Raw genomic sequence first — 18,429 nt, 5'->3', positions numbered from 1 at the left:
TTTTGATGCTGTTTTATTTTCAGTTCAGCTCCAGATGGTGCGTTCAGGCGGTCCTCGACAACTCGAACAAGTCAAGTCTGAGTTCACCCCCAGACTGTCTCACATTATTTGCAACCTACAGTGGCGTCTAATTCATCTAACATATCCACCAGAATATAAACACACGAAGTGATCATTTTGAGTTGACGAGGACGAGCCTGAAGGCAACACAAGTTCACACACGAGTTTTCTTTTTTACATTCGTACTTTGTGTAAAGCACAAAGTTTTCTGAGGAATTCTAACTTTGATTAAAATGTTCAAGTTCCAGTCGGTGTGGGCGAGTCACATTCATTTTTGTGTAAAACATTTCCAGCAACATAAACCATTTTAGAAATACTGAGGTCATGAGTCCACACTCCCCCAGCAGAACCCCACCCACCTTAACATTTTGACTAGTTACCAACCTGAATGTTAAGAAATGGAAGGGTGCCCGGAGTCCTCACCACAGTGGCTCGGGTTCGATTCCAGCCCGGGCTCTGTGCTGCATGTCATCCTGCGTCTACTGTGTCTCTGCAGCTGTCACTATCCAATAAGGGCAAAAACACATTCAAACAATTTCACATTTTATTTACATTATGTTCTGGTGCCGGATATGTGATTCTAGAGAGGACTACATTTCCTTCATTTTATTAAGTGTATTTGTTTTTTCCCTAAATGCAACCAAATCCAGTCTACGAAATATAAGAATTAGTCTTAAAACACGCAATATGTGTTATTATTGAATGTAAACTCATGATAATAAACCCCAAAACTTCCAGAAATACTAACTTCTTGTTTGTTAAACAATGATGAGTTAGACTCAAGCTTCATGCATCTTGTTTCATTATACATTTAGAAAATGAATGACTCCATAAAACAGATTGGTGCTGGTATGACAGCGGGCGGCGCAGCCCTGCACGTGTTCACAGATGATCATGAATATACATAAGTGATTATGGAAATATTTAAACTAAAGCAGTTTGCTCTTACTTTCCTGTCAAGTGCAACATGACTGACTTCTAGTCAAGTATTTAAAGGATAGCTCTGTCCCCAACACATGCACTATTTCCTCCTGATAAAAACTACAGCGAGCAGCAGTTTGAGGAAATGACCGTTTTATAAATAAAGCTATATTTGTGAGGTGAAGATGTACGTGTTCCGTAGGAACCAATGGGCTGAAACTCAGAAATTATTCACATGGACTAACACATTGTTGGTGTTTTTATGTTGTTTATTGGCAATAAGACAAATATAGAATGACACCAGCCTTCAAGACAGGACAAAACACACAACATCACTGATTCATAAACATTTCTTTTAAACTCTTGAATTCTCTGGCTTTTCATTTCCTCCTCTGTAAAACTAAAAACCTTTCTGATGTATGGTGACACTTTTCGCTTCACTGTGTTGGCTGATGAATCCCTTTCAGAACCTCTCTCACTGTCCAGCCAAACACAGGACTGTTCTGCAGTTGTATGTTTCTATACAGTATTTGTGTTGTTGTGGTAAACACAGCAGGTCCAGGCTGCCAGATGGTCTCGCTGTTTGTTCACAGGCCACCAGGACACTCCCTTATGCCACAGTGTGTGTGTGTTACAGTAACCCATCCCCCTGCAATACTGTCCATTGAACAAAAGCTTAAATATGGATTTTCCAGTTCTTTTATGTAACCACTGACTGGGGTGGAGGTGTTGGTCAGTGTGTGAAATATCTCAACAAACATGAGATGGATTAACATGAACTTTGATACAGACATTCTTAACCTCCAGAGGGTGAACCCTAACAGCTAGTGGCCCCCTTTACTCTTCATCTAGTGCCACCAACAGACGAAAATATTTACTTGCCAAACGCTTCATAGAGGCACAGCAATGCTTTTAGCTGAATGCTAACAAGCAGTTTATGTTTGTCACGGTCACCATCTTAGTTTAGCATGATGGTGATGGAGGAAAAGTTTGATTTATATTTGATGTATTTGGAAATTACAGTTTGTATCTATTTCTGAATCATGTCATGTAATCCAGAAGATGCCACTGATTTGTTTTTAACTCGAAACGCTGCAAGGATTGTTGCCTGTTTCTCTTCTCTTCCTGCAAGAAAACTAGAATCCAAAAAATCCCATCTGGCTCCATCACGAGTTAACTCTCCACCACTCCTACATTAATGTGGAAACTACAAACCCAAACTGGACTTACATTGCTTTACAGAGAGGAGGCAGATGGGACGAGCTCAGAAAATGAAACAAAAAGGAACAGAAGATTACAATTATTATTATTACAACTATGATAATCAACAAATGAATGACGATGTATTATTACAAGTTAACATAAGACTTTATCGGTATATTCACAAGCTACCCAGCAGTATATAAAGTAAACAATGAGCTCCATCTTTACCAACTGCAACATTAAAGCGATGGACACATGAATGCATCAACAATATAATAAACCAAACAAACCAGATAAGCATACTTTGCTTTAATGAACTGAACAGCATTAAAGCAACAACATGTAAGAAACCTTTCAAAAGAATGTTGGTCATGTTTGTGAACAGGGCCAAAAAGTCTGAGATGAGGTCTGTGGAGACACTTCCTTAAAACCAGTTGGTCTATGTGGACAAGGTGGTCCTAAAACAGTAAAATACACAAAACCTTATCAAACCTGTGCACACAGATTTTCACACTAATATAGTCGAATATAAAATATAAAATATATAAATAAAAGACTAGTAGTGTGGAAGTTAAAATATAGGAATATATATAATAAAATATAATACAATAAAATAAAACAATGCTGTGGTAGGCAGGTGTACAGTAGTTAATGTTACCTGTCTAAGGTTACAGACAGCCAGTGCACAGACTGACGGATGTCAGCAGACGGTCTACATTCATGTGACACCTGTTGTCATGTTGGTGGCTGCCCTCGTGACCGCCCCCCCCTGAATGAACCACCTGTTGTTTACGTTGACGTAGCTCCGCCCCTGACCGTCCGCGTGCCGCTGACAGTGAGTCCAGTCGGAGAGGAGCCTCGCGACCAGCTCAACTCCGCTCCAACGGTCGCCAGTCAGCGTTAACGCGCTAACCTGCTAACTAGTTGGATTGAACCGGTAACTTAAGTAGCTTCTGAAGCTAACGGCTGACGGTGAGTAGCTAACAGCTCAGTAGCTGCTGTAACGGCTACTAACCTAGTCACGGCTAGTTAGCCAATTAGCCAGCTAACGACCAAGTGTGCTATTAGGCTAATTGTCACGTTAACGGTAACTAGCAAGTGAACCAAGTTAGCTCAGAAAACCGTCTTCTTGTCGCCTCCTTGTGAGGCTGCCCTCCATGGCGACGGTGTATCTGGTTACAGGTGTGTGTGTGTGTTAGTGCGAGCGCGCGCGTGTGTGTTTCTAACGGCGACGTCTTCCGTAGTAACGGTTGCTAAGCCTAAGCTGTCTGGAGCTAACATTAGCATACAGGCTCAATAATTAAGCAGCGTTTAACGTTAGCTCATCTGCAGAGATTCCTGGGTCCTGTGTGTGTGTGTGTGTGTGTGTGTGTGTGTGTGTGTGTGCGCGTGCTCGCCTCCCTGTGTGTGTGTGTGTGTGTGTGTGTGTGTGTGTGTGTGTGTGTGTGTGTGTGTGTGTGTGTGGGCGGACGGACAGCAGAGCCAGGAGCATCGGTAACGTTACACTCAGTTCAGCCTGGAAACCCAACCTCAGATGTGAGCAGAGCTTGTTGTTACTGTCGATATGTTTGTCAGTTCATCATTTTCAGTTTAATCGATTGAATCTCAAGAACGTCTGATGCAGTAACAAGTTACCCGAGAACAAAGTGACGTCTTCAGAAGGCCTGTTGACCAATTATCTCCATTCAAATGTTAATATTCATTTTACAATGAGCACGTTGACATGCACGTTAGTATCCTGGATTCGATAGATATAGATCTCTTTATACATGATCACAACTTTATCAAGGTCATGATCAGGTTTTAGGAGTATCCTTGTGTTACACATCTGACATCATATCCTTGTTTTAGAAACCTGGATGAGCCCTTATCTCGGTTTAGAGAAACCTCGAGATGCTAGCTGGAGTACTCAGTAACTAGGGTGCTTTGGCCTGTAAACACCTGATCCGGGTTTCTGATCATTCTCTGATCATAACTCAACTCGAGTTAACATACAAAACAAAAAACTAAATGATGATGAGTGATGGCTGCTGAAATAAAAGTCTCCCGTTGGTAATGCAGAGCAATTTCTTCGTCTTCCTGTTAGAAGGACAAGCTAAATCCAGCAGGGTCATAAAGGCAGCTAGAAATCAGTTCATCTTCAACTGTTCAGTCAGTTTATTTGGTTTCAGGGGGCAGATTTTATGGATGTGGGGGCGTCAAAGACACATCTGCACCAACGCAGACAACCAGAACCCTGGATAATACTAGAAGATGTGAATAACCTGGTTTTTCTGTGTTCCATGTTAACGTTTATCTCCGAATATGCTAAAATTTGTACAAACATTAGTATCCTGATGTTCAGTCCTATCATAATTTTGAATATATTTTGGATGTGGTGTTTACATGGTACATAGAGAAGCCTGGTTATTCAGCTCACTGTATTCATGATTATAACAGTACCCAGGTTTCTGATCGTCTGTGGCTGTCCGGACTCACTGCATTTAACACTCGATGTCGCTTCTTCAGAAATGGATGACAACAGCAAAAATAGAATTTATAAATGATGAAATACAATTTTAGTGTTGGATTTGGACTATTCCAGCAGCACATCTCGTGGTCTGTGCAGTGTGTGCTCTGATCTGATTGGCTGCTGTAGCTTCACAGTCAGTCAGTTAGTTATCTGTTTGGGTCAGAGCCAGATAGCCCACAGGAAGCTCAACATCCATCCAAACCACTCTGCTGAAACACTGTTACCCAACCTGTCTGCCCACACACACACACACACATGCACACACGCACACGCACGCACACACACACGCACACACACACACACATACACGCATAACTGGATGGCCTACTGCCAATGAGAGATCACTGGCTGTTTCCATTAGATTCACGCAGTTGGATAACACAGTTTGACAGACCACACAGGTAGACACCCAGAGAGAGAGAGACAGATAGACAGGCAGGCAGACAGGTGGCAGAGCTGGGTGATGGAAGCAAATATCATGTTGATATATAAATATCAAATATATATCATATTTCTGACTCAAAGAATGTATTGAACCACGCAGGCTTTAAATGTCTGAAATGAAAAAAACAAATGACCTTAAAATTCATCTGTGCAGTTGAATTTATGAGGTCTTAATTTACATTTTATTTGTTTTTCTGATTTCTGGAAGTCTTGATCGTTTTGATTACCTATAAAACCAAGCTAAAGCTCACCTACACTGCTTAACTACAGTGACTGTTTACTCTTAAGTACTGCCAAAATGCAGGTGATGTTCACGCAGTACTGTCCCTGAACGCATCCTGTGTGACACTAACTCTGGACTGAAGCTGTTGCTGCTGTGCAACTGACATGCTGCTTTCACTGCCTGCTGCCTTTCATAGTGCTCTTAGGTTTCGAGAGAAGGTCTCTTCTAGAAAAACCCTCCACACAATATTTAATTGATTGATCGACCAATCATTTCTGATCTACATCTCCAACAGTCACATAAATTGACATAATTGTGTCATTAACTGTAATAGAGCCTTTAAGACCAGGAACAGAAAACATGTGACCCCGACAGGTAGACAGACACCTGACTGACCCTGTATCTGTCTGTCTCCCTGTTTCTGTCTGGGTGTGTCTTATCAGGTTGATTGGCAGTAAAGCGGTCCTATGATGGAGGAACTTCACGACGTCCAGCTGACTGAGATCAAACCACTCCTGACAGGACAGGTGAGGGGGCGGGGCTTAGCTGAGGTGACATGCTCAGAAAGTTGGATGTCTGGGACTTAAAACAACGTGTGTGCAGTCTGAAAGACACATGACTAACTAGATGTGGCTGCCTAAAGAGCTGATTGAACAAACTTTATTTTGACAGATATGGTTACATTTCCATGAATGTATATGATAACACATGAATAGAGGAATATTCAATAAAAAATGAACAAAAAAACACATTCAAATTCTGGATACTTACATTTCTGAATAAACTAAACTAACTAACTGAACTAACAGATAATGATGAAATCATTTCTGTCTGTGTCTTCAGAATGGGAGAAATCTCCAGGACTTTGACTGTCAGGTGAGTTCAGCTCCAACACGTCAGACCTTCACACAGTCAACAAACCTTTTCCTCCCCTTTGACATCATGTAGTGCTGTAATCTGAACTCAAAATGAATATAATAATCATTATATAATATATAATATGAAACATATGTTGTGATTTGTTTGATTTGATTGATTTTATTTAATGATTGATTTAGATAATTGTTTCTGAGAGGCTGAGAATTTATTAACCGGAGGAGTAGAGGAGTGTCATGTCATATTGATATAAATATGATACAATATTAGTCATATCAAGATATTAACAATAAGGTCGTAGTGACGTATTGAGCTATTTATTCATAGCTACGTACAACACAAGGCTGAAAGCTAGAATAACGTTGCTGCTGGTTCCACTGTGGAGGAGTTGGTCCACAAAAAGGAGTGACTTCAGCAGCGTGGAAGAGTTCTGATAACATCAACCTTCAGAGAAGAAAAGCCCCGTTCACCGTCATCGACTAGTTAAACTGACCACGAGACGAGAGGCGTCAGAATCTGTCTGATTCATGTAATAGTGATTGACTCATCGTCACGTTGCAAGTTTGCTTCTTGGTAAATAATCAGTGCAGCAAGTTGCAAAAGCTGTTTTTAACACGTTAGAAAAAGTAGAGACCAATGGCTCAAACAGTCATGTTTAGAAGGAGATGTGTGAGGAAAAGTCAGTGCGCAAGCTGTCAAACATCAGGCTCCACACACAGTTATTGATCAGCAGGACTCATCGGACTGATGTCAGTACAGCAGGTCAGTTTGCATCAATGCCTCTGATCAGAGAGTTATTTAAAATTTGAGCACAGTCACAGCTCTGCCTCTCTGTCTGCTCCTTAAAGCCACACCACCTATCTCTATCTGACAGCAGTTCATTCAGGAGCTGCTGAGTCCAGGTCAGGGAAGTCTCAATGCTCACTTCATGTCCCCGCAGCCTGTTTTGGTTTGGTTTTTCTCAGAAGGCTGCCCCCTAAAAATCCTTTGTATAGTGTCTCTATAAGAGTTGCCTTTTCAATAGCAAAGATTCAGCTTTATATTTTACTAAATTTAGCCTTTTAAATGTTCACAAAAATGCACAGAATCATGCACAGAGAATAATTTCAGTGCTGTAAATAATCACCACACTGTTGTTGTAATATTTCAAGCAGTCTGAACAGTGAGGGAGAACAATGTTTAATTAAAAAGCAGCAGGCAAGTCTCAAGTGACTCAGCTGTAATTTGCTATTCGTGTTTTGACTTTTTGTAATTGGTGAGATTTGATTTCCCTGTGAGATGGAAGGAGCAGAGGAGATGAAGATAAAGAACAGGAGAGGAGGAGTGGAGAGAAGGCATGATAAAACCAGTGAGGGATGGAAGAAGGGCAACAAGTGGTTGGCTGTTTAGACCCTAAGACCTTACTGCTCTCAGCCAATGACTACAGAGATTATTCCTCTTCATGTAATCACATCGCCCCCACTGTCTCTTTCTTCCTTCACTTGGCAGAAGGCTAAAGGGACAACAGCACAGTTGACCTCTGTCTCTTTCACTGAAACGCTCTCTCTTTCTTCTCTTCAGTATTTTCTCTTCCCTCCTCTCTGTTTATGAATCCTTCTGCCTTTTCTCTTCCTCTCTAAAACTCTCCCTTGTGCTCCTCCTCCTCTGTCAGGATGTCTGACTCTCTGGATTTGCACCAGATCTCCTGTTCTTTAGGAGTTGGAGTGGTGAGTTAGCCAGTTAGTCGTTCATTAGCCTGCTCTCCCGAGTCATGCTTTGCCAGCTGCTAGCTTACAGGAGCCAGCCTTTTAGCTGGCTAGCAGCTAGTTAACCTCATCATCGTGTTTAGCTGCATACAGGCTGTTAGCTGGCAGACAGTTTTACTTGCTCACCTGTGTGTTTTCTGTTTCAGTGGTACGACAACAACCAGTCAGATATTGTTTTATATATTTCCATTAAAGTACTTCATTTTCCAGAGAAACAGAAAGGTCAGAATGAGAAAATCAGCATCACAACTTGAAAACAGAAAAAGCAAAATACATATAAATACATTTGATTAAAAGTCTGTATGAAATGTTTTAGTTTTTTTTTTTTTTTTTACTATTTTGTACCAATTTAAAGATATTTTACAAAAGAGAAGGAAAAATATCAACAGCACAAGAACAAAGTAGGATACACATTTCTTACTCTAATGTCTAAATGTCCTCCATCCAGCCTTTAAGTCTGTCAGGTTCCACTTTTTAGTTTTTGCCTTTTTGCAGATGACCAGTAACATTTTAGAGATATAGCTGGCCTGGGGGGGCTCCTTCAGTGAGGAACCTCAACAGAATATGAAGTCCTGGTTTTGGGAATAGTTAGCACATCATTCCCTAATGGATCTTACATTCTGCAAAACGCATACAATGAATTAAAAATCAATACAAACATTCATGGGTATGCAGTGCAGTGACAAACTGCGTGCATGCATGTGAGGAGGCTTAAGATCCATTAATAGAGTGTGTCAGGTGTTTCATGGTCAGTTCATTAAGGAGATTACCAGATGACACCTCAGCCCATTTGAAGCCATTCATCTGTCTGTCCCTGTTTCTATCTGTAACAAACTACATATCTGTGTTTTACTACACAGCTTCTGAAGGTGACCACACTGCTGTTTTACATGAAATCACATCATTCCAGCTGAACCAAGTCCCAAAACCATCATGTGGTGCATTCATGCGCACTGTTCTTCTTGTACATGAAGGATCTGCTTTCCACTTCGCTGATGATTTCAGACCAAATAAATGTGATTCATCAGTTTTTCAGTGAGCAGCTTCAACCTGGGCAGGTGTTTCAAAGAGAAACTAAGTATGCAAGGGTTGAGCTGCGCCTTAAAAAACTGTCCTTTGTTTGTCTTCTTCTCTGGTGCGATAGTCAGGGAAAGGGTTTATTTTTCTGCCCACATAGTCTGGTCTGAATTCCTTTTTGTTCTCGGTGTGAGTCCTCCCTTGCAGCACTTAAAGAGAAAGTAAATCATGAGTTGCCGACTCTCTTTGTGATATCAGGATGATGTTTTACTGTGTTCTTTACTTAGTTTATAATGGTAGTTGGGATTGGAGAAACCCCACTGGTACATGTTCCCTGTGTACCGTCACAGAGTTTTATTTGATTTACAGAATGACATAAGTGTCTCCTGTTGTTATGTTATGGTATTTGGTGTTTGTTGTGTTGTTCAGGAGCATGATGTCGAGACGGCCCACGGTGTGCTGCACGTTACCATGAGGGGAGTTGCTAAGGGCAACCGACCCACGATCCTCACCTACCATGACATCGGACTCAACCGTCAGTAAATATGCACACACATTCACGGTCATCATACACTACATGTACAAGACCAAAAACATATCAGAAACAAGGACGTAACACATTCGTTATTACTGTGTGTGTGTGTGTGTGTGTGTGTGTGTGTGTGTGTGTGTGTGTGTAGATAAGTCTTGTTTTAACAGCCTGTTTAACTACGAGGACATGCAGGAAGTGACACAGCACTTCTCAGTTCTGCATGTTGATGCTCCTGGACAGCAGGAGAACGCTCCTGTATTCCCCACCGGGTAACAAACAAACACACACACTGAATAAAGCAACACACACCCTCCCCATCCTCTGTTGGCTATAAATACATGTACACAAGTCCTCTACCATTTTCCACTCAGTAACACACACACACACACACACACACACTGTTTTCCCCAGGTTCTAACGTATAAAATAAAATCCTTCAAAGTCCCTGCTGACAATGACTTGATCAGAGGATGGAAAATAAAAACTTTTGATATTGACTCTAAACTGAATATCTGAAAATGCCACATCTGCTAAAGAACAGATGTGGAGCAGATTCTCTACAGCCACTTGATGTTGGTTTGGTGTTTGTTCACAAAATATTTACAAAATGAGATATTAAGTTTAGATGGATTAGAATCCAGGTCAAGATATAATGCTGGACTGTTTTCATTCTCTCCTCTCTTGTAAAATATTCAAACCAGCATGTTTACATCCTCCTGAAGTGAAGTGCTGTAAAAACTACCCAGAACGTTCTACGAGTGTCTTGAGACAATAATAATGGTGAAATTGGTGGCAGTGTTGTACTTTTTAGAGGCTTACAGTGGAACTTACTGTGTGTGTGTGTGTGTGTGTGCAGGTACCAGTACCCCACCATGGATGAGCTGGCTGAGATGCTGCCGTCTGTCCTGACACAGCTCCAGTAAGTCTGCTGTCTTCTTTGCAATGCATGATGGGTATTTTATTAGGAACTTCCAGAATGACTGTTGGTTAATTCACCCTGAAATGAGTGTGTGTGTGTGTGTTTTGCCATCAGGGTGAAGAGTGTGATTGGTATCGGTGTTGGAGCTGGAGCCTACATCCTCACCAAACTGGCTGTGAGTTTCTCCACTGAACTGATCCAACAGACTAATGAGTTAAAGTGTAGAGAAGCTCAGTCAGAGGAAACGCCACCCCGTCACTCAACGGCTCACTCTGAAGTCCACTTCAGAAAGAGAACTTAACCCCAACTTCCTCCTTTCTGCCACATCATGCTGGCGTGATGATGATGGTGATGATGATGACGGTAATGATGATGCTGCTTTTTGTTGTGTTTCAGCTGAATGAGCCCAGTCTGGTGGAGGGTTTAGTTCTGATCAACATTGACCCCTGTGCCAAGGGCTGGATGGACTGGGCTGCCTCTAAGGTGTCTCTCTCTTACACACACACACACACACACACACACACACACACACACACACACACACACACACACACACACACACAGCTGTACTGCATAGCTTAACATAATGGAAACATCAACTACATTCACAGTTTCAGAGTTTGCACAGATGTCATAGAGTTGGTTGAGTTGTCACTGAAATGTCAGTTGACTTGTAAGAACTAAAAGCAGTTTAATCTTCAGTTTAGTGTAATAGATGAAAGCAGTTGAAGAGTTAGAAGTGAAAGTTGGAAGTTTGAAAGTGTTTGCACTGTAAACACTTGATGTGCCAGTCAGTATGTAAGTAGACACAGCAGTTGAACTGTCAGCTGAAGTCTGAGCTCATACTCAAATATATATATTTAAAATTTAAGATGTGATGTTTTTGTGTCCTGCAGCTGAGCGGCTGGACGAGCAGCCTGGTCGACAACATCATGGGACACCACTTCAGCTCAGTGAGGACAACAAGACAGTTTTACAAGAACCACAGCTCTGTAAGAACATATTGTGAATCTCCACTGAACTGTTGACTGTGTGTGTGTGTGTGTGTGTGTTCAGGACGAGTTAACAGATAATCAGGAGATCACCCAGACGTACAGACTCCACGTCTCTCAGGATATACCGCAGGATAACTTGGCCATGTTCTACAACAGCTACGACAGGTAGGAAACTACAGACTGTGTCTGTGTGAGGATTAGATGTCTTCTCTGGGTTCATGGGGCTGTTCCCCAGCACTCATATATGGTAGCTGTTAGGGAACCATGTTAGCTATATTAGCAATCAGTTAGGATTCGTTAATGCAGAGACGGGAAACAAAATAATACAGCTTAAGCAGAACTTCGGCCCTCAATGAAAAGCCAAAATAAGGTTTGTTATCGTCTTCATTCTTCAGTGTGTTGTTCAAGTTCACTATGATATGATATGTATTTAAGAGTGTGTGTGTGTGTGTGTGTGTGTCAGTCGTACTGAGTTGCAGATGGAGCGGCCGGTCCCTGGTCTGAGTGAAAACACAGTCACCACACTCAGGTATCATCCGTTCTTTCTGTTTGTTTATTTAACGATGACACATCCTGTTACCTCTCGTCTGACTCTGACTGTGTGTGTGTGTGTCTCAGGTGTCCAGCTCTGCTGGTGGTTGGAGACACGTCGCCTGCTGTTGATGTCGTGGTGAGTGTCCTGTTTCCATGACAACAACCAGTATGTGACGTCACATTGTTTTAAATACATAATGTGTGTGTGTCCTGCTCTGTCCTACAGGTGGAGTGTAACTCCAGACTGAACCCCACCAAGACCACCCTGCTCAAGGTACCTGTCTGTCTGTCTGTCTGCCCCCTTGTCTTTCTGTCTGTCTGTCTCTCTCCTTGTCTGTCTGTCTCTCTCCTTGTCTGTCTCCTTGTGTCCTTACCATGTCTTTCCTCCTCACTTGTTTGTCTCTTACCTGAACATCTGTCTCTTAAGTCCACTGTCAGGTGACATGTTTTTTGATGTTCAGCAGTTCTTTAGTGATGAAATGTTGTCATTTACTATTTTTGGTGTTTTCACTGGAGTCAGTGGGGGTGGTGGGGGGTGGTGGTGGTAATCTGGAGGTTTAGTGAATTCCCAGTGGGCCTGTACTGTTCTGGGCCAATTACTGTGGGTTGACTTATTTGTGGACTGCGCTGATGAAGCTCTCCCAGTTTCTGTCTTCTCATACAAACACACACATGCACTGAGTTAACTGCCACAGTGGGGGAGTAACTGAGCGACCCCTCCCAAAATAGTACAGTCCTTCCTTGTGCTAAAGTCTGGACAGTCTGACCAATTTCAGCAGTATTACACACAAGTTGAAGATGGAGGCAAAAAAACAGAAGGAAATCAGTGGTGCTCAAAGAATACGGATTTAAAAATGGCATCCCATCTCCTCCCTCTCCCCCACTTGGATTATAGTCCTTGTATGGACAGTGATGTTGTGTTTAGCATGTGTACTATGTGTGTTTTGAGTTTTGGTAGTGGGTCAACCTTAAACTGAAAACACGTTTGTTGTAACTGTCCCTTGTAGAGGGCCTTGTGTTCTCACTAGATGTTGTTATTCTTTGTGTCTCCGCTAGATGGCGGACTGTGGAGGACTTCCTCAGGTGGTGCAGGTGAGTCTGAGCCACTGACTGCCTCATACTGTGGACTTAAAGGATTCGTTTACACGTCAAGTCTTAAAACAATATTGACATGCCCATGTGTACTTGTAGAGTCAACTGTCTGCTGTAATTGTTCCTCCTGCCCATTCTGGCTGAGAAAAGTCCTCACTCTGAGAGAATATAAATTAGCACAATGCAAGTTCCACATAGAGATGTAGCACTTTTATATACACATGGTGAACCTATCCTTTAAGGTCTCAGTATGCTTCAAACAATCTACTTTGGTCTGTCAGACTTCGTGTTTGTCACATTGCTTTTTAAAAATGAGGAATGATCAGTTTTACACATTGTCAGTCAGTCTAACTGCTGTGTGTTTTTCTTTCCTCAGCCTGGAAAACTAGCAGAGGCCTTCAAGTATTTTGTCCAGGGGATGGGCTACAGTGAGTATCTTCTAATGTTTCTCTACATGTAATGGGAACTGCAGATCTGTAGCTTTGAGGCGTACTCATGTAAATCTAGGAGAAGAGATACTAGACTTTCTTGTAATTCCTTTTTATCAACAAGAAAACAAACTTTAACTAACACTTGGCCCAGACTGAGTTTGACTTCTGTGAGTGTAACGTGTTTGTAACTTCCTGGTCTTTGTCTCTCCCATGTTTCTGCCCCGACGTTAACGTGATTGTGTTAAATGTCCTAACCACTCTGTATTCAGCCTGACTGTGATTTATTTATCTTTTCGGTAATAGTAGTTTTAGTAATAGCCACATTTCAGTCATCAGAGTATTGTTACTTTTAGTTTAGTGTTAGTCGAAAACTAAACTAAAGGCTGTTGAGTTTTATTGATTAACATTTTCTGGACTTAAAGCGGCTATAACCAATATTTTTTATAATAACAATATGTTAAAAGAAAATGTGAAGACAATGTGACGATATGAAAGGTGTCTCTGGTAGTGATTAACATTCAGAGATTATCAGCTGAATCTGAATCTGCAGCTCCCCTCGGCTTTACGGAGCTTTGTGCTGAGTTTCAGCTCCCTGTTTGGGTCACTCTCAGCGCTCTCATTTTCAGAGAGAAAGCTCTAGAAACTGACTGTACAGCAGACAGACAGTTAAGAGGCGAGCTGGTGAAATTTAGCAGCTAAAGAGAGAGATGTTTCCCTCAGGAGTTGGTAGAGATCAAAAACAGAGCTAACAGAGAGAGAATACTGGACTTCATTCATCAGGTGACACAAACATGAAGGACCATGTTGCTCTGTAGCTGCTGGATGTTTGCTAACATGTTCAACATAAAAACAGAAGTGTTTCCAACTGGTTCCTGCTGCCTCCAAGTGGCCAAACAAACTAGTTACTGTATTCAGGAATGAGTGTTTGATGGATTATCATGTTAATGTTCCTCATCAAGCTAACAACAGTCTTAACTTAACCTAAACTGAACTGTAGGAAGTGTTTCTTCTTTTTTTACAAAGAAAAAAGAATCACTGTAGAAACAACATGCAGCTGCTTGTAGTCACCTTTAATAATTCTCCTAAAACAACTGCAGCTGCTCAGTCAGAAGGTGTGTGTGTGTGTGTGTGTGTGTCTACAGCCTGCCTCACTAACTGTAAGTAGCCGTTTTCAGTGTTGAACACTACACTGCAGTGTATGAAGCAGTTGGATTTCCCCAACACACACAAATACATGCTTTGTGTGTGTGTGTGTGTGTGTGTGCGTGTGTGTGTGTGTTGCACAGGCTGCCTCTTATTACAACTACAATTATTTCTCAACCTGTCCTCCTTCCTCCCTGCTCTTGTTCTCTCTCTCTCTCTTTGTCTTCGTTTCCTCCAGTCCCTCATGTTGTATTAAACCATCTGAGCAGCCAATCAGGTATCAGGATTTCAACCAGAATCTTAAACCCCCCCAACCTCCTCGCCTCTCTCCATTTCCATCTTTGTTTGTTGGCTGTTGTTTCTCTTGTTACTCCTTCCCCTGTCTGTCTGTCTGTCTGTCTGCCTGTCTGCAGACAGACTGTCTGTGTGTGTGTGTGTGTGTCTGTCTGCCTGCATGCTGTTGATCAGCTGATCACACTGATTATTTTTTCCCTCTGCAGTGAGAGTGACTAGCAGGCTGTGCTGCATGCCAACACACTTCAGCTCCGTTCACACAGCTGCTCGTATCTGTAGTCAATAACAGGAAGTGACAGCTTAGAGAAGTAATCATGTCTGGTTCTGTTCAAACAGTTCCCTCTAACCTGAGATAGAACCTATGAGGTTTTGGTTCTAGCTTCTTTGTTCTTTCCACTGTTTTACAAACCACAACATTTGAGATGTGGACAAAAACATCCCACAGACACGCCCATGATCAGAGCCCACCATCAGAGCCCACCATCAGAGCCCCCGCTGACCGCTTGAATTTACTTGTTTGGTCCGACCAACAGTCCAAAGAGGATCAAAAGGACAGCAGCAAACCTGAAACCAGAGAAAAATAATTGAAAAATGAATTGATTCTCAGTAAAATATAATTGTTACAGCTCTAAATAGGTGACACTGAACACTTGTGGTCATTAATTAATACTGTGTTTCCTGTTTCTCCCCTGAAAGTACCAGAGCTCATTATTACTTCCTGTGATGTAGTTGCAGGAACATATCCCCAAAGTGGAGGGAGAACAGTGGAAACAAAAGCAGAACCCAAAACAGTGAAAAGGCCTGAAGTGTGAGAACTGAGCAGCCTGACACGGCGGTTCTCATCATGTCATCATTGTGCGTTACATACCTTATGTTGTGACGCTAACGCTGCTCGCAGCCTGACAACGTGATGACAGCTGGCTCAGGTCAGTGATGTAAGATGGATTTCCTGGGATGGAAACGCTGATTTATTCAGATTTGATGCCTCAGATTCACATTTTGCAGCGTTGTGTTCTTTTGGATCTGACTCAGTGCACACACAGAAAATCTGAAATATGTGGAGCTTCAGTGTGAACGGAGCCTCAGACTCACCGCTATCAGATTTGAATCCAGCTGCTCAGTCACAGTGTGGACGATTCAAATCAGCTCAAGCTGGTTGGACAGTGAGATCTGTGAACAACCAGGTTCCCCACACACACGCATGAACCAGCTTCACAATGATTCTGTTACTGACAACCCATTCATGTCTCTGCCCACCCCCCCCACCCCCCAGTGCCCACAGCTGGTATGACCCGGCTGGTTCGCTCCAGGACTCACTCTGCCTCCAGCGTCGGCTCCACAGACGGAGTCCGGAGCCGCAGTGCCACCAACACACTGCCAGAGGGCGCCAACTCCACCAGCCCCGAACACACAGCGGCACAAACCATCGAAATGACTGCGTAGGACTGTTCTGCTCTGTTTTCTCTCTCTTTGCTCTTCTTCTTCTGCTCCTCTCCTCCTCAGACGCTGTGTGCACTGTGGAACTTTCCTGATGCAGCAAAACAGTTTGACGTTGTAGTTGTAAACGTTCTTCCCAAAGAACTGAAAGAGGTCCCATCATGTGAAGTAGAGATGAACTCCCTTAAATATCTTTAGATTTGATCGCTGTCAGCGGCAGCCATGTTGGCTCTACTATCCTGTGCTCTTTAGGATGCTGATGTCGGTTCGTACTTTCACTCCCGTCTCCCTGGAGCCATGCGGTTGCCGTGGTGACGCTGTAGATGTAACTGTACAGGGAGTTCAGCTGGTTCATATTTATATACAGTTGTGTTGTATTTGTACAGTAGACTGTTCTTCTGTTCAGGTCAGACCAGATCATTTCTCTTCCTTTAGTTTGGTCCTGATCCCTTCTTTTTATTATTACTCTTATTATAATCATTATTATTTTATTGTTATGGCTGTTATTGATTATGGTGGTGTTGGTTACTATGAAGCTCGTTTCTGAAATGATGAACTCTTTTCCTTCCCATAAAATGCCAGAAACTTAAAGGGAATATTTCACCAAAAAAATGTCAAATCAATCATGCCCCTCCTACGCTGGAAAGCCTGATCTGTTCTGATCTAACAGGGTCTGTTGTTTATGAGTAAGCAGAGGAATTTGATGGAAGACCTAAACAAAAGCAAAACAACAACTCAAATATCAAACTACACAACAGAACAATCTGACAGACAGCTTCACGTGGACTTTTTAACTTCTTCTCCAGATAAACGTCCTTCAGAAGTCATGTAGCAGAAGTTATTAACCCGCTTTGTGCCCCCGTAGTGTATCAACATTACAAGTCTCAGAGCTAAGCATGTTATCTTCATACATCCAGACTCCTCAAAGACTTGGATGAAGGTAGAATCTCGTCCGCTGCTCAGTAACATGTGACGGGTCCCCGTCACTTTGTCTGACATGGACCAGCATTTGAAAGTTTGATTTGTTGTATTGTCAATATTGAAGTTACTTTCTAATATTTTAAGTGTATATATGAGTGTAGCTCTTTATATTTTCACTTGTCATTTCCGGCTGCCGAGATATGAAGTTCAGACGTAACTCGTGCAGCAGACTGAACATTTTCTCATCCAGATATCAGAAAGGTCTGTGAGGATTCTGGAAATAAATGTTGTTAAACAACCTTCTGGGTATTTTTCAGAAAAACTAAAGCTTAAATCTGTGATATTAATACATGAGAGGCACAAAGTGGGACTAAACATGTACTTGAGTTTCAAGTGTTTTCCTTTCAGACAGTAACACTGGATACAAACTTGGTGGCTGTCTGAGACATAAATACAGTTTGATCTTGTTATGCTCATGTTTAAACACCACTTCATTGTATCAGAAAGTCATTTTTTGGAGGATTTCTGTCTGGTATTTCAGGCTGCGGAGGGTCATTGATTTCAAAACTCTAATTTGAAGGTGAATTGTTGCTTCATCCTCTGATGGGGATCCTGAGAGCGACCCGTTAGCTCGTGTGTTCCTGCTCTGTTACGGTACATGATTTTATTTCAGTGGAGCTGTGACTGAAGCCGCCCTGCTCTTTGTTCGCTCGGCCCGTCAGCAGCATGCTCGTTGTGGAGTTTGGCATGCCAACTGTAGCGTGGTGTTCCGTCTCGTGAGTAACTGAGATGTTGTTCAGCTGTAAACCTGCCTCTTCTCACGTGAAAACAATATAGAAGTGAAACCCTGAATTTCTTCCATGTTGTGTTGTTGCAGTTACAGGTTTTATTTCTCTGGACTGAAAGCTGCCTGTCCTGTGAAAACCATGTATCTCCCAAATAAGTGAAAACCAGAACAAAGAGCAACAAAAAAAACCACCTGTTTTCATCATTTTTCCAATTATCAAATAGGCTTTTAAACGGTTTACTGGGGTGATGAATGTAATCATTCAGTAGTGTATCTGAACATTTGGATTTACGTTGTTTTCACTGGACATGGACGATGCTCTGACTGGAAGCTCTTTGTGTAG

At 42.1% G+C, this 18,429-nt stretch overlaps 1 protein-coding gene across 1 annotated transcript; it reads left to right on the top strand.

Annotated features, from left to right (window-relative positions):
- The first annotated feature begins 3,042 nt into the window (after positions 1–3,042).
- LOC139289360 (protein NDRG3-like) lies at positions 3,043–16,976 on the top strand. Its single transcript, XM_070910946.1, has 16 exons — positions 3,043–3,156; positions 5,807–5,890; positions 6,207–6,239; positions 9,431–9,536; positions 9,682–9,802; positions 10,390–10,452; positions 10,567–10,627; positions 10,849–10,935; positions 11,349–11,405; positions 11,509–11,612; positions 11,911–11,976; positions 12,066–12,117; positions 12,208–12,255; positions 13,038–13,073; positions 13,450–13,501; positions 16,215–16,976. The coding sequence occupies exons 2-16, from the start codon at positions 5,831–5,833 to the stop codon at positions 16,382–16,384; spliced, it is 1,116 nt and encodes a 371-aa protein (XP_070767047.1). The 5' UTR covers positions 3,043–3,156; positions 5,807–5,830; the 3' UTR covers positions 16,385–16,976.
- The last annotated feature ends 1,453 nt before the right edge of the window (positions 16,977–18,429 follow it).

This window comes from Enoplosus armatus, chromosome 8, assembly GCF_043641665.1.
Source record: "Enoplosus armatus isolate fEnoArm2 chromosome 8, fEnoArm2.hap1, whole genome shotgun sequence".
NCBI lineage: Eukaryota > Metazoa > Chordata > Actinopteri > Centrarchiformes > Enoplosidae > Enoplosus > Enoplosus armatus.
This window is presented reverse-complemented; position numbering and strand designations above follow the sequence as displayed.